The 15,376-nt window shown below is 41.5% G+C and overlaps 2 protein-coding genes across 2 annotated transcripts; both read right to left on the bottom strand.

Moving 5' to 3' along the window:
* Positions 1-7,049: 7,049 nt before the first annotated feature.
* Positions 7,050-9,538, bottom strand: nkx3.3 (NK3 homeobox 3). Its single transcript, XM_040001457.1, has 2 exons — positions 9,070-9,538; positions 7,050-8,451 (listed from the first exon to the last, which is right to left on the bottom strand). The coding sequence occupies exons 1-2, from the start codon at positions 9,311-9,313 to the stop codon at positions 7,916-7,918; spliced, it is 780 nt and encodes a 259-aa protein (XP_039857391.1). The 5' UTR covers positions 9,314-9,538; the 3' UTR covers positions 7,050-7,915.
* A 2,188-nt stretch (positions 9,539-11,726) lies between these two features.
* Positions 11,727-15,376, bottom strand: nkx2.3 (NK2 homeobox 3). The gene is made up of 2 exons (XM_040001456.1): positions 14,495-15,376; positions 11,727-13,729 (listed from the first exon to the last, which is right to left on the bottom strand). Exons 1-2 carry the CDS (start codon positions 14,883-14,885, stop codon positions 13,086-13,088), a joined length of 1,035 nt encoding a protein of 344 aa, XP_039857390.1. The 5' UTR covers positions 14,886-15,376; the 3' UTR covers positions 11,727-13,085.

Genomic DNA, 15,376 nt, shown 5'->3' with positions numbered 1-15,376 from the left:
GGGAAGTAGGCATATGATATCTAAGGGATGACACCTGGCCCCGCAAAACTTTAACAACCTGGAGGTGTAGACCAGGAAGTGGAGGAGGAGGGAAGCTTGAGAGCCCATAAGTGGAGCCCGAGTAGCTCCTTTATCAACTCGCTGATAGGAGACGACTGTGTATGTGTGTGTCAGAGCTGTTCAATGCTTTGCTTGTCTCTGCTTATCACCGCTAATTAAAACATTTGGATTCTTCTGGCTGGCTCTGGAGGAGTTGCTGTGTGTCTGAGCATGTGCGTGGGAGACATGAGAGCGGAGAGGAGTCAAAGGAAGGAAATGTTGCAGCTTGAAAGACTTCCTGTCCATCTATGGACAGAAGGGCTCAACACATACTCGCTATCAACAGCTGACAGACATGCTGTTTCTGCAGAGACTTATTTAGAGACAGCTGTGGTTTCTGCATGTTCAGGCTAATATTCCAAAATGATTTTTATCTGTTTTATTATTTGTTACTCATCATATGTAATAGCACTTCATATCGAAATACATTAAACAATACATATATAATCTGTTCATAGAAACATAAATGCAATTGAGAGGTGCTGAGGGGCAAATCCATTTATGGTACTTGCTTTCTCACAAGCTTTACCTTTGCACTCCTACTTAACTCTCAGACCCTCATCCCTGAGCTATCTGTGTCTGTTCCTAATGGACACAGCACACACACACACACACACACACACACACACACACACACACACACACACACACACACACACACACACACACATACATGTAGAAACACACACAAACAATAAAGACTAGACCTACTTCCTTAAATATGGCCCTGCTCTTTATAAGATCTGGGTGGGCTCATCTCTGTATCCTTTCTAATCCTTGCCATGACCTCTGTCCCCACTCATACAAACACAGCGACGGGGTAACTACATTTCCTAACACACAAAATATCTCTGATAAAATGAAACAAAAAAAGAGAGCACATTTTCATAAAATGCCAAACGTTGGTAAGAAAAACAAAACATGCCACCTTCTTCCCAAAAAGTTGATTCTGTTCATCTGGACGTAGCGATTCGAACAGAATCAAGTTTTTGGGATTGTCTTACCTGGATGATTGAGCATGCATCAAAACATCTCACTTTCTTAAGTTGCTGCGTGATCACGTAACATAACGAACTTACCAGTATGCCAGAGGAACAATGAGGGCTGATTATGTGGAATCTGCTCAAATTGTGCAGAAAGGTGTCATATCTAATTCCTTTTGAAACCACGAGGCCTGTGAGTGCTGATGTGGTTGCCCTATGATGGATGGGCCTTCCCCTGGGGTAGCTGATGTCTTTTGGCTTTACTGTAAATGTTTACATTCCTACTTGCACTGATGCTATCTGCTAATAGTTTCTGGGACAAGCCTGAGGAGTCCTCTGGGTGGGATTATTTGCTGTGTGTGTGTGTGTGTGTGTGTGTAAGAGAGAAAGAGAGAGGAAGAGAAAGACAGAGACCAGGTCAAAGGGAAGCAGATCTGTCTTTATACTTGGGGATTAACCATGACCCCTCTCTTTCCTGAGTCCTGGCCTGTGCCTCCTTGGGGGGGGGGGGGGCAGCGCATTAACAGCACCTCACTGCTGCTCCATTTTCTTCCCAAAGCAGAAAAAGACATTTGGCTGTCTCTGACAGTACAATCAACAACTGGCACACTCGTGAGAGGGCAGCCTCTCCCAGTCTCAGTGTGGCGTGAGCTCTAAATCCGTTCATTTCACCAAGAAGTCTCGGTGCCAACAGCCGTTATGTGACCGTGGTATTGTTAAATCAACAAGGCCCTTAAGAAAATAATTCCTATTGCAATAGGCGCATCGGAAATGCATGCATAATTGCTGCTCAGGAGCCTTGTGAGAATGCTCTGTCAATAGATCTGTATCTTAAAAACGCAGCCTAGCATGGATTATGTGAGGACTGCCATTCCTGTGTTGCACACTACAGAGGCAGCCCCACCCTCAAGGCATTCCTCTGCAACATAAAAGACAGCAGGTAATTACCTGTTTCCACTGCCATTATTAAGTGTTATTTAAATCTGCTATTAATACTCTGTTAAGTTGTGGGAGCTGGTGCAAGTGATTGTTCAAAGAGGCGGACAAACACGTTCTTCTGCACCGCTGTCTGGTCGTCTCTTCCCTTTCTTTCACTCTCTCTCTGCTGTCTCCGGACGTGCTCGCGAGGAGACACAAAAACAAAGCACAACTCAAAATGTTTATATACTTAAGCATCGCATTTAGAGTAATGTTTCATAGCTCAGTGGACTACTGGCTGGAGCACATTCCCGGGCACAAATGCTCTTAAAGAAGTGATAAAGGATGTGACCTTAGAGTGATTCACTGCAGTGATAATAAAGAACGGATAAGAGATGTTGTTTCCGGTTTTGTACCTGGAACGAGTTTGAATTTCTTATCCACAGAACATCTGACCTACCCAGAAAACGGTGGCAAGCACTTCTAAACAATTGTTGAACTTTGGTGATAATAGTGAAGCTGGTACGATGGTTACAAATCAAGGAGCTACCAGATAATGACAAAGGAGTGCGGAGATAGTTTTTTTTAACTCCCCAGTGTATAATTTTAGAGGTGGAGCAGTAAAAGGAGTCATTAATGTAATGAGTTGTGTTTTACAGATGCCATAATGACAGTTATGAAGCTCAATAGCTGACGGTGATCAAAAAATTCTTAATTTGATGCTACCTGTTGGGTAAACTCATGGGTGTCAATTGCACATTCTGTCAATGACGGTGTTTAAAGTGGGTTAAAATCCTTGCAGAGATCTCTATATTTACTCCATCAGATAATTTAAAAGAAATAACCATGCAGTGTAACCAGCTGCTTTTCCAGTGATTCTCTTATCCCACAGATGAACTTCAACTCTTCCCTCTTGAACTGCTGACAAGTCTCTACCATGTAAGTGCACTGGGTTCCTCGGTTTCTTAGCCAGATCTAGCCCTTGCTCATCTCATCCAGTTTCAGTATTATATTACAATTATGAGATCTAGGATGCTTGCATTGGATAACCAATGTGATGTTACCAATGGCTGCCATCATATACCTCTGTATAGATCTGTTTAGATCAGAATATGCATATATACAATCAACAGGAGTCTTGTTCTGCCAAAGGTTTTCTTTATTTTTTCTATTGAACGGGAGTTTTACCTTCCCACTGTCACCTTGTGTTTTCTCATAGGGGATCATCAGACTGTTGGGGTTTTTGCTCTAATAATTTATGGTCTTTAACTCGCAGCATTAAGGGCTTTGAGGTGTCTGTTGTTGTGAATTGGTGCTACATAAACAAATGAACTGAAAAGCCTCTCCAGAGCAGAACAAGGACTACCGACACCAGCTGCCAACACCAACTGCAGAGTCGACACCAGATCCTCTCTGAAGAAACAGATGAATGACATGGAGGAGCTCCTCGATAGCACACAGGCTGGTAGGAAAAACATAAGATAGCGAGGGCTCGGGGTAGCTGGTTAATAATAAGTGAACACTCAAAATAAGAGCAGTGGGATTGTCCTTTAGGAAATAATTGCATTTTATGTGAAAAATGCTAAAATGAGACGCCAGTTGCGCCACTCAAGCAAGGCTTTGTGTTTAAAACACTGATGTATGTTGCTATAATAGACTGTATATAAAAATGGGAATCAGCTACAGTAGTAGTTTAAGTATTATTAATATGCTCAGGGTAAGATTTTTGCATGGGTCACTACACACATTCAGACACCTGGAAATTAATTCACATAAAAACTACTAATTAACATATTACTAGAAATTAACTTAATGTACTACATTGTTTGCAGTAAAAGCCTTAAAATGCTCCAAAAGTATCACAAAGACTGTGAGCAGCTTCAGTTGTAGATCTCCAAATCTAGTTAAAGCATCCACAGTCCTGATGCCAGTTAGCATTACCACAGCTACTGTCACAGATGACACTTCCTATGTTAAGTGCAAATCTGCTGAAATAAGTGCCAGCAGCAGAAGCAGCATTGCAGTGCAATAATAATAACACAGAATTATATCCAGGGACACGGTATTAGTCAACTGTGAGCACAAAACTAGCCTAGGTAAGTGTTTTCTCTGGGAATTTGAAGTAAAAAGTATGAAATAACCGTACAACACTTTAGTTTAACAATAACTAAATAATAAATCAACTGAACCTTGCAACTCTTCAGGAGCTGCACAATATTGTCATAAAACCGAAAAATATTTTCTACCTTGCATCTTGGGTTAAGTTTTTTAACCAGCTGCTTAAAGCTCTGGTTTTCCATGGTGTAACCATTACCAGTAATTTTGTCCTTTTTCATAGCCTGGTCATTCTCAGCCGTTTTTTGATGAAACATATTTGTTTTGTCCACCTTTAGCAGGAGATTTTTTTTCCTATGCTTTTCAGAATTCTGTGCTTTGTTAGAATTTGCTGAAGCAGCTTCCTTTTTGGATAATAAATCATTAATGGTGGTGACATACGGCTCCTGCTCTCAGACATGCCCGGGCTTATCTCAGTGTTGCGTGCACTAGGACATGGCAGTACAATACCAATGATATCATGACATGGCATTTTTATACCACATAAAAATTTATGCTGGTATTGTTGTTATGATATGGCACCGAGCTAAATCCATGCTCGGAATTATGTTCACCATGGTGATGCAGTGGTTAGCACTCTCACACCTTTGCATGTTTGCATGTTCTCCCTGTGCCTGCATGGGTTTCCTCTTGGCACGATTCAAAGACAAGCATCTTAGGTTACAGATTAAATATGGTGAAATGCAGCTCAGGCAGTCCATTTCCATGAAAAAACAAACAAACAAACGATATTTTGATAATTACTACAGTGCATGGATGTAATCTCACCAAATACAGAACCACTGAACTGACCTGATAAAACTAGTAAGGGCCAAGGTCAATCCAGTAATTGAAGTTCATTCTGAGGGGACATTGGCATTTTATTTCCATTGGTGATCTTTTCCATTGTTTTTTTTTTTTTTAAGTTAATCGGGTGCAAATAACATTACCAGGTTGACCCAACACTGACCTAACCTTCTTAATATAGTATATCATTTACATGCTGCTTTTACAATACAAATAGAGATGATGCATGTGTTTACTTTTAGTTTTGCATTCATATAGGGCAGCTTACATATTGTGGATAAACCCCTGGCTGGTTTTCTAACCTCTGTGATGTCTGACTGCTTGTGCTCTTTTTTTTCCCTTTTTTTTTGGGGGGGGGGGGGGGGGGGGGGGCACCTTGAACTTTGTTGTATGAATGGTACGTACAGCTCCCAGCAGCTCAGCACTGTCTTTGATGGAGACAATGTCATAATGTAAAGTAAGGTAAATTGACCTTTTAGCTGAAGCTCACGTGTGAATGAGTTTTAACTGGTGTTAAAACCTTAAACTTATCCTTTGTCGCAGTCTCCTTTCACCGTGCATGTTTTGTTGTCTGTGGGTGGAAATTTACACGAGTGTGACGCATCACAGAATAGGTGCAGGAAAAGAAAAACTCTTATCTTGTCACGGTAGAAAGCTCTGACTAGACCAACTATTTACCAGCACAATGTGAATAATCAGAGCACATAGAAAGTGGCGTACCGTGGCGCAACAGTGTTACACCCTGACCTTTTCTGCTGAAAAGTGTTGTTTTTTTTTAAGTCTTTAAAAGCAAGTGTGCGCAAATGAAAATAATTTATCTGTGAATTATGGTTAGACATCGAAAAGAAGATGTGTTTTTCCTCCCACCCTGAAACCTGCTGCGCACAGTGCCAACCACTTACTGTAGTCTGAAGTGCTGTTTTGATACAAGAGATAGATGGGGTTTGGGCTGGAGCCAGAGTGCAGCAAAAGGTGATCATCTCTGCCAAAGCTGCCTGCGTTGGGAAAAGGGAAGCTGAAGCACTGTTACATCCCAGTTCTTTGATGTCTCTTTAATGTTGTAGTACTGTAATGATAATATTGTTTGGGATTATAAAGACAGGACACTGCGGTGCTTTTAAGACCTTGCAAACCTTTTGTAACCCTGCAGTGTCAAGGGGATCAGTAAACATGCTACATAAACTGTATCTTTTTAAAATATTATTTCTGGGGGAAGATAAATTATTTTATCTGACCATCCTGCCTTTCTCCACCATCTGCAAGCTCCTTTGATAAAACACAGGCCTAGATGTTAACTCCCTCTGGATGGTAAATGCAATCAGTTAAAAACCAAACTAAAATGCTGGTCCCCTTGTATAGGAATTACATTTTTTCCTATGGCGTCTGATCACTGTGCCGTTCCTTGAGAGTGATGATGAGGGTGTAGTCTTTTCAGTAAAGCATGATTAATGTGCACTGTCTTGTGCAGCCTGGCTCCATGGTGCAACATCTCCACGGTCTATTAACCGTCTCTGACTAGTGCAGCACATAGTAGAGAGCACACCTATGCAGAAGGATTAAGAAACCCCCCCACAATTTTTGTATAAAACAACAGCAAAGATTCTTCTTCCTAATATCACGTAAAGGTTTGTGCAATGCTGAAATGTTAGAGAAGGAAGTCAGCCAACTAGATGAACACCCATTTCCAAACAGACACTTTAAAAGCATAAACTCTATCCGTGTGAGATACAGAATGTTAGAAGTACATTCGTGTGAAGAAGCCTTATTGCTTTCTAATCTGTTGCTTTAGTACCGTTCGAAAGAAGAATGTCTTCTTACAGGTGTTAATGTTAAGTTTCACGATCAATAAAGGTGTCCCATAAATAAAATAAATGCCCACTAAAAGTGTCAGAGGCCTCGGTCAAGCTTCTCACACATCAAGATAAGCTACTTTCTCTTGTTAGGTTTGTATAACTTCCAGATTCCTTTCTGCTCTGTCTGGTCGCTCACAATGAGCTGTTGCTGGCAGTCATGGGGGAAGAAGAAAAAAACAACATATATATCATCCTATGAACTTGTGAGAAACCCACTTCATTTTAAGACACTGCAGAGATCACCCCATCAAATTTCTAAATTGCATTTAAGATATTGTGCACCATCTGACACCGTAGTATAGGTATGAGGTTAAATATGACAACAGAACCTACATTATTTATATTTTATTTTCATCCATATCCTTATATAGATATTAAAAAAACACGGTTCTTATATTTATCACTGTTGTGACCTTGATTTGATTGTAAAAACCCCGAATAAAAATCTTGATATAAAAACATGAAGTATTTGAGATGGTGCATCATGGAGAAATGGGTGATCTACAAATCTGTTGCAAACATAATGTTTTTTTATGAACAGAAAGAAGAACTCAGAGTAAAGAAAACTTTTAGGGTCGTGAGAGAAATAATTTCTCCTATAGAATTATTTGAATAAGTTCAAACTTTCATGATTTCCACCGTCAACACAATGAAAATGATTTGCTTTCTTGTATTTCTTTTCTTTTCTTTTATTAATCCCACAAGAAAAGGTTGAAATATAACATTGTAGTTAACTTTATGTTCTCTTCCGCTTAGCAACCTTCACTTTTTATGACCTCCTCTTCCCGTCGTAATCATAATAATATTTTTTTTTACTTTTGAAAGTTTTGAAATATAATTCATAAAATCACGTTTTAAAAAGTTAAAAGAAATATTTAAAAGTCATGATCCTGGCCAAAGATATACCTGTCACATAAGAGGTTTGAAGAAGTCAGTAGTATTTCCCTTTAAAATGTTTTTTTTCTAACTTGCAAATAGTTACACAATATGAAACTGACAAAATATTAAACTACATTACTTATTCCGATTTAAAAATGGAGGATTTTCTGTATAAAATGTCCAATTACATCGTAAAATCCATCGAGTCAGCAGAAACCTCCTAGAGAGCAGAACGCTTGCATTTGAAGTGACAGTTGTTGAAAACAGTTCTGCTTCGGAGCCTCAAAGCATCCCTCCACAAAACATGTCCATGTTCCAGGGTTGGTGGTAGTAGTAGTGCAGGTACGGGTAGTACTGATAGCCCCGGTACAGTGGCACAGTCATGGGGATATGTACTCCAATCCCCTGGTGGTATTGCTTTTGATCGTCCCGCACAAGAACTTTTACAGCCACTTTCTTTGGGGAGCTGCATACGACCATTTCGGTCGCCATCTGGCGACGTTTGGTTTTATATCTCCGGTTCTGGAACCAGATTTTAACCTGGGTCTCTGTAAGCTTCAAGGCTCCTGCCAGATCGGCCCGTTCGGGACCAGAAAGGTACCTTTGATTGCTAAAACGGCGCTCCAGCTCGTGGACTTGAGCGTGAGAGAAGGCCGACCTGGTGCGCTTCTTTGCACCGGGCCTGCACTGCTGCGCGTCCGGCGAACAGCTGGAGGTCTCCCCGCCGCGGTTACATCCCTCCTCCTCTGCACTCTCGCACTGCAGTCTTTTCTGCTGTTCGCCCTGCTCCTCACACTGCTCCTGGTCATCTGCAGCGACTGAAATAAAATATAAATCCGTGAACACAAGTAAATGTGCTGCCTCTGTACGTCAGGGTGATAAAGCACAAGGCCCCTGTTTTTTGCTGATAGGTCATTCCAACAAGGTGCTGATGCTGGCCAATATGACAGTTTTCTATTGTATTTCTGTCATGATATTAAAGTTAAGGGATGTACCTGAATAAATGCTTTGAACAAGTTTAAACAAATCCCACAGATTTCCACGACGCAGTGTTATAGTTTTATTTTCCCACAAGCTATGTGCTTTTTACGCACAAAAAAGTCACATGGGGCATGAATAAATAGATAAAAATTCTTGAGACAGTAATAATTACACTGTAGTTAGTTAAATTACACATCGATGTATTTTTATGGGGAAAATAATACACAGTTCTTCAATTTAAACACACGGTAACGGGATGTTTTTTCTATTGTGAAAACGGTTTCTTATGCAAAATAAATAACTCGATAAAGTGAAACACATTCGAGTTTTGTGATGAATGTTTATGTTCCTTCAACATGATGCTTTGTGCAAATATAATTTAGATGAGAACGCCTACACACCAGTTTAAGATTTTTTCCCGATACTCTTTACAGATGTTAAAAAAAAAAACCCACCTTCTATGAGCTCTGTCTCTTCTCCTGTGTCCTCCTCTGTAGAAACCTCCGATTGGGCGCTTATAACGAGGGGATGTGTGGGAAGTGTCTCCGGGTAGACCTGGTTGCCATCCCTGCCACCATAGCCGGTGCGCGTGTTGTTCGCCTTCGTTGCGCAGAACTCCCCCGCGGTTCCCGGCTTGCCGTTGGCATCGAGTCCGGTGAGGATGTCTTTGATGGAAAAGGATGAAAAACTTAATGTCATAATTCAGATAAGAGCACGGGTATTTCCTCACTCTCGCGCGCGATTTCTTGGGAGGCATCAAGAAATCCGCCACTGGAAAGCAAAAACAAGCCCTCACTACTGATTCGCTCTTTTGCGCGTTGTAATTTAATTGCGGCGAACAGTCTAATGTGCTAATGAGCAGCCTATATCAGGATCTGTCAAGACTGTCAAGCAGTATTTCAACTGCAGCTCCAGTTAAGTTGTGATAGGATGTTATCTGTGCCTGCTGGTCCCTCCTTCGCACCGCCCAGCTTTAACGCTGGCCTCTTTGCTCAGTGTCAGTGAAGGACGAAGGACATTGATTCCAAAAGCTACATGGTTTTATTTTCTTTAGCTCTCGGTATGAGTACTGTGATTTAAAAAAAAAAAAAAGTAAAATCAATCTAGTTTAATCTGTAAGAGCCAAAGAAAATAAGTAGAACCTTCTGGTTATTCTTAACATGCTATCTGATACTAAACATGAATCAGACCCATTGGAAAATGTTTTCAGTTATTTTTACGCACAGAGCTGCTTTGTTTGCTTAACAGCTTCTTCTTCTCCTCTTCTTTCTCTTATTCTTCTTCTTCTTTAGGCTGCTTCCTTTAGGTTCACCAACTATCAGATGTCATGTACACGTGTGAAAACCCGACGGTTTACGTTGACTAAGCGTGCGTAAAAATGCTGCTCAGTTCTGGTTTTCACCTGTGAGTTTGGTTTTAAACCATTTCACAATGCAGGAATTTGCATTTAAAAACCAGAAATAACTCTTTTGAAAATTCAAGTTTACTTTCCACTTGAGTCTAAACTAATCCAAAAAGGACTAGTTTGATTTAAAAAAAAAAAATCTTCCATCTATCCATCCATCCATTCGCTACCGCTTATCCTTTCCAGGGTCGCGGGGGGTGCTGGAGCCAATCCCAGCTGTCATAGGGCGAGAGGCGGGGTACACCCTGGACAGGTCGCCAGTCTGTCGCAGGGCTTCTTCCATCTATTATTTAGTTTTAATTAAACTAAATGTCCATTTTTTTTATCATTGTGAATTATGTGACTGGTAAAATTGTGCACAATTTGAATCCTAAAGACCTGCATGTTTAAATATTTTATAATAAAACACATCTTCAGTCCAGTGTGAAGATGGACGTCTGCTGGTTCTGCCTTGTTGCTCGAACAGGTGTCTAGCGCCGCCATGTGGACAGGATTCTTGGTCTTCGAAGTTACACGTGAGTGAAAATAAAAGACGACAGCTACGCACATGCACATACGCACTCCCATAAAGACCAGGATTACACAATCTACCTTTCAGGTGAGGAGATGTACTGACAGATGCGGCGAGCTGCTTCCTCCATGTTGTTTGTTTCTAGTAATTGCAGTAAAATCTCCCTTTGTACCTCAAAGCCAGATCACCCTCCAGGGTGTTTTTAAGTGCCTGGGAGGGATAAATTTAAATTTTAGCGCAGTTTCCTGTGTCCAAACCACAACATCAAAATAGAACATCTGAATCCTGCAAATCAGCTTCGGAATGCAGTTTATTATTCATTTTGCAAAAACGGTTTGAAATCAATGGTGTCATGTTGATTATAATTATGGAGTAAAGTCTCTCACACGTAGGCGTCATTACACGTGTCCAAATAAAACCTCAACCCTACTTGCCTTTGTCCAGTGAGGAGTGTTAAGCGTGAAATTCTGCAAGTGCATATGTTCTACCAAAAGAGATATTTTTGATGAGATTTGGTTTGTGCGGAAAGATTTAGTTTACTGTTGTGCTCACACAGAAAGAGTATAACATTTGAACTTTTGTGGACTTGTGATCAACTGGCTTTATCAGTCAAAACCTTTTCTTTTTTTTCTTTTTTTTAAAATATTTAATACTATATCAGATAAAAGCCAATCAAGTCACGCGGGATTTTGATGACTTATTATTGTTTTACGCTAAACCGAATATTAATGTTCCAGTATTCTTGGTTCCAGTATGCTTGGTAATAGTGCTGTAGACATGAAAACATGTCCTAGCACAGCTGACAGGGTGCAGCCAGAATGAAACCCAATGATAGAGCTTTTTTTTCCCGCTTTCTTTCCTTCTCTATATTTGGGCCTCGGTTCTATTGCGAGCTCCTTGCGTGTCTGCCTCTAGACACTTTGTTTTAGGAAACTCCACGCCTATACAGCGCAGCGATGAGCCGCTGAGCTGCTATCTTTGGAAGCAGAAGATAGCGATCACGGCAGTGTCTGTCAGAGAACCCGTGGCCAAGCCGCGTCCTCAGGCATCGCCGTCCTGTCGCCAGCTCTATTTACACTAGTGACTCTGCAGCACTTAGAGCTGACACCAGGTATGTCCTACCGGCAGTGCAGTAGCCGAGGGAAGTGGCCAGTGAGGCTATCAGGGGAGACAAACACGCTGTTTACTTTGCCATTTATCTCCATTAATAGCGTCAGGGTATTCGGCGTGCCTGGTGGGTAAAGGCTCTGCTTAAGTCCATCGCTAAACAACGAAGTGTGTGTGTGTGTGTGTGTGTGTGTGTGTGTGTGTGTGTGTGTGTGTGTGTGTGTGTGTGTGTGTGTGTGTGTGTTAGAGAGAGTTGAAGAAAGAGTATATATGTGGTCTGGGTTTGCCTCACTGTGAGTGAGTGCAGATCAGTATTTATTATGTAATTATGACAGTATTGTAATTATAAATGTGACACAGCTTTAGGTAATCTATTATTATTATTATTATTATTATTATTATTATTATTATTATTATTATTATTTAGCAAAAGAAGAGGAGTCGTAAGAGTATTTATCATCCAATGTTCTTCTCGTTTTTATGCTCTGTGGGTCCGGGGATGCTGGCCGTCTGGTTAATGTCCATCTCTGAATCCTGACCGGACATTAGCTCGCCTTTAAATTCTCTCTGTTTCTGGTTCTTGTCTCAAGCCGAAGTCTAGCTCAAGCTTTCTCACACAAGAAAAAAAAACGTTTTCTTGGCTTGAGAAAAGATTTCAGACGATAAGAAATGTTGGAATAAACCTCAGTCAACATCATTAAAAAAAAAAGAAAAAGAACAGATACACGCACAGATTCACACACAAAGCACACTCCACTTCAATCAGTCGTGCCATGACAGTTATTATGCTCTTTAATTTCACGATCGCTGATAACTTGCATCGTTTTGTGGTTTTTAACTCGAGCCTAGAAACAGCCTTATTTGAGCGCCTCTTTTTTTAAATCAGTTCATTGGCTTTCAGTGTCACTCACTTAGTTTTGGATTGAGAAAACAAAGCCTAAAGGTTAAACCCAAGTCACACAAATTTAAAAAAAAGAGGGGGGGGAGAGCTTAATAGAAATAATACTAAATTGTCCTGCATTTGTGAACCATGTTAATTTCTTGCAACTTTATGCATCCAAATAAAATTCATGAAAGACTTCACTTTCTTAATGAAATCTATAGGTCTTTGCGTAACCGAAAATTTACACGGGATTTTCCTTTATTTTTTAAGCACAATACATCAGTTTTGAACCATTACGGATAGTTTTGGCTAATCCGTCAAACATAACACAACAACTTCACTAAGTTTTCTAAACACGTGGCTCAGAGGGGGAAAAATTATAATAGATATATTTTATTTCAGTCCATTTTTCTTCATATGCCTGTGGAGTTAGAACAAACTGACCCCTGCGCTCTGTAATGTGTTACAGAATTTGAAATTGTGGTTTTCACGGCATTAGTTGAAGATGTTTACATGCTCGAGTCTATCCATCAAGACAGGCTTCTGATTGTGCGCAAAGACCGCGCTACCATGCCCGGATGCCCTGCAGAGCTCCTTGGCAGGGTGTGACACTTGGTCCTTGGGGAGCCTGGCTTTGCGTCTGTCCGCTAATGTTCCCCAAATTCATATTCATGAAAGCATTGGCAGAGGCGTTGCTGGGCGGGAGAGAAGGGAAACTAGAATAAGTACAAGAGTAAGTGTTGCTATACACCGAGTTGTTATAGCTGTAGGCTGGATAGCCGTTGTAGCTGTACGGATTGGGAGCTCCGACTGTGTAAGGGGGGTTATAGTTCTGAGATCCAGCGAGACAAGGCCTCCCGTCTCGGACGAGAACCGGCACAGCCACCCTCCTTGGAGGCGGTGGTGGGTGGTGATGGTGGTGATGATGACCCGCAATCTCCAGGGTCTTGTCCTGCCGCTGCCTCTTGCATTTGTACCTCCTGTTCTGGAACCAGATCTTGACCTGGGTAGAGGTGAGCTTAAGGGAGCTGGCCAGGTGCTCTCTCTCCGGGGCGGACAGGTAACGCTGCTGCTTGAAGCGCCGCTCCAACTCAAACACCTGAGCCTGGGAAAAGAGGACGCGAGGTTTCCGTCTGGTCCTCTGCTGCTTGGTGGCCGGCTTCTCCGAGTCTGGATCCTCACACTCACCCGGCATGACACCGCAGCTCTCTGCATGGAGAAACCATGTTTAATTACACATCAGAGCTAGCATCTTGATTATTTTCAAGTATGTATTTATTACAAATTTAATTCTTCTTCTTCTTATTATTATTATTATTTATTGTACAAGTGTATTGGAAGTGGCCTAATTGAAAATTGCTAGTAGAATGTATTGAAAAATAAAATTAGGGAGGCATACTAATAATGACGTTATGTTAGAACATTAACTAAACGTGAATGTTGATACATTAAAATCAGATGAGGCTAAATATAGTTTCTGTCTTGTGTTTCTGGAAGTGTCTACGTCTTTTTAAATGCGTGACAATTTGGATCATCAGTTTAATATATTCAGCAAACATAAATTAGCAGCTTGCAAATGTAAACACTTTAATCTCTGCCAGTCTTACTCAGTTAGCTGGCAGCTAATGAATTGTATGAAATAATAATCTTTTTGTTGTTGTTGTTCTTTGCCGTCCATTGTTTGGTCCTATTATGAAAATATATATTATGTATATTATTAACCAGGGGCCTATTTTCTTGTTGTCCGTGCTAGGTGATCAATTTATAATAATTTAAACAGAAATCGGAAAACGTTTCTCCAGAAACTGCTCATCAAATGTATCAATGTCAGATTTGATGAGCCTTTTTTTGTCTCGTAGGAAACTTTAATTCATATTTTATGATTTGATTTTCTCCTTTGGCATTTTCGTCCATGTGCATTTTTATACAATTAACACCCTCAGAGTAACTCGCTTCAGTAGACTGTGTACTCACTGCTGTCATGCTCGTCCTGCTCTGTCTCCGGCCGTAGGTCTGCAGAGTGGGTTTGCCCCAGGTTGCCGAACACCTCCACGTGGATACCGGAGTCCGTCAGTCGGTCTTGCACATTCAGTGAGTTGAGGTACGCCATCCTCTCCTCGCTCTCCGACAGGCAGGAGCTGATGGGGCTTGGGGTGTCTCTGCCCGCCAGCATGCAGGAGGGCGGGGAGTGAGAACGGAAGGATTTGTTCGATAGAGCTCCAGGCTGTGAGAGCGCACCAGAGAGACCGAAGCAGGAGATCAGCTGTAGCTGGTGCTGCTGAGACTGTTGTTGGAGCTCTAACTTCAGAATGTCCTTCACGGAAAAAGGCGTGGAGGACGAACCTATGACCGGACTAGGAATCATTATTACCACCAAGAAAGAGATGGCAAAATATACCGATCAGCAGTCCAAGAACGGGACCGATTCGCCTCCGGACGCGCAAAAGAAGAAAATTAGGCGTGCGTAAACCCGAGGAACGGCCGCGCTCTGTTGTTTTTGCATACACACCGAAGACAACTGATTTTCTCTCAGCTGTGACATCCCTCTTAGTTGCATATGCGTCTGTGGCTGGATGGGTGAGAGAGAAAGAGAAAGATCGATCCCGTTTGGTTGGCTGAATTCAGTTATCTGGCGAGAGAGGGTCAGCCAAGATGCTGTCCTCTCCCTCTCAGTGACGTCCTGAAGCGGGGGAGGGATTGGTAGGGTCTCTCTCTCTCTCTCTCTCTCTCTCTCTCTCTCTCTCTCCCTCTCTCTCTCGCACTCTTCCTCCCCCTTTCCCTCTCTGTTCTATTTAGGTGTAGCCTACATATGTCAGGAAGTTATCCCTAATTTATGAAATAATATTGATGCCATCG

Source organism: Simochromis diagramma, unplaced genomic scaffold, assembly GCF_900408965.1.
Source record: "Simochromis diagramma unplaced genomic scaffold, fSimDia1.1 OVJJ01000421.1, whole genome shotgun sequence".
In the NCBI taxonomy this organism is placed as follows: Eukaryota; Metazoa; Chordata; class Actinopteri; order Cichliformes; family Cichlidae; genus Simochromis; species Simochromis diagramma.
This window is presented reverse-complemented; position numbering and strand designations above follow the sequence as displayed.

Excerpts from the sequence above, each read along its gene's own strand:
- nkx3.3 (XM_040001457.1), bottom strand. The coding sequence starts at position 9,313 with ATGACATTAAGTTTTTCATCCTTTTCCATCAAAGACATCCTCACCGGA. Across the intron at positions 8,452-9,069 it reads AGAGACAGAGCTCATAGAAG|TCGCTGCAGATGACCAGGAG; the intron begins GTGGGTTTTTTT and ends ATTTTATTTCAG.
- nkx2.3 (XM_040001456.1), bottom strand. The coding sequence starts at position 14,885 with ATGATTCCTAGTCCGGTCATAGGTTCGTCCTCCACGCCTTTTTCCGTG. Across the intron at positions 13,730-14,494 it reads GCAGGACGAGCATGACAGCA|AGAGCTGCGGTGTCATGCCG; the intron begins GTGAGTACACAG and ends TTCTCCATGCAG.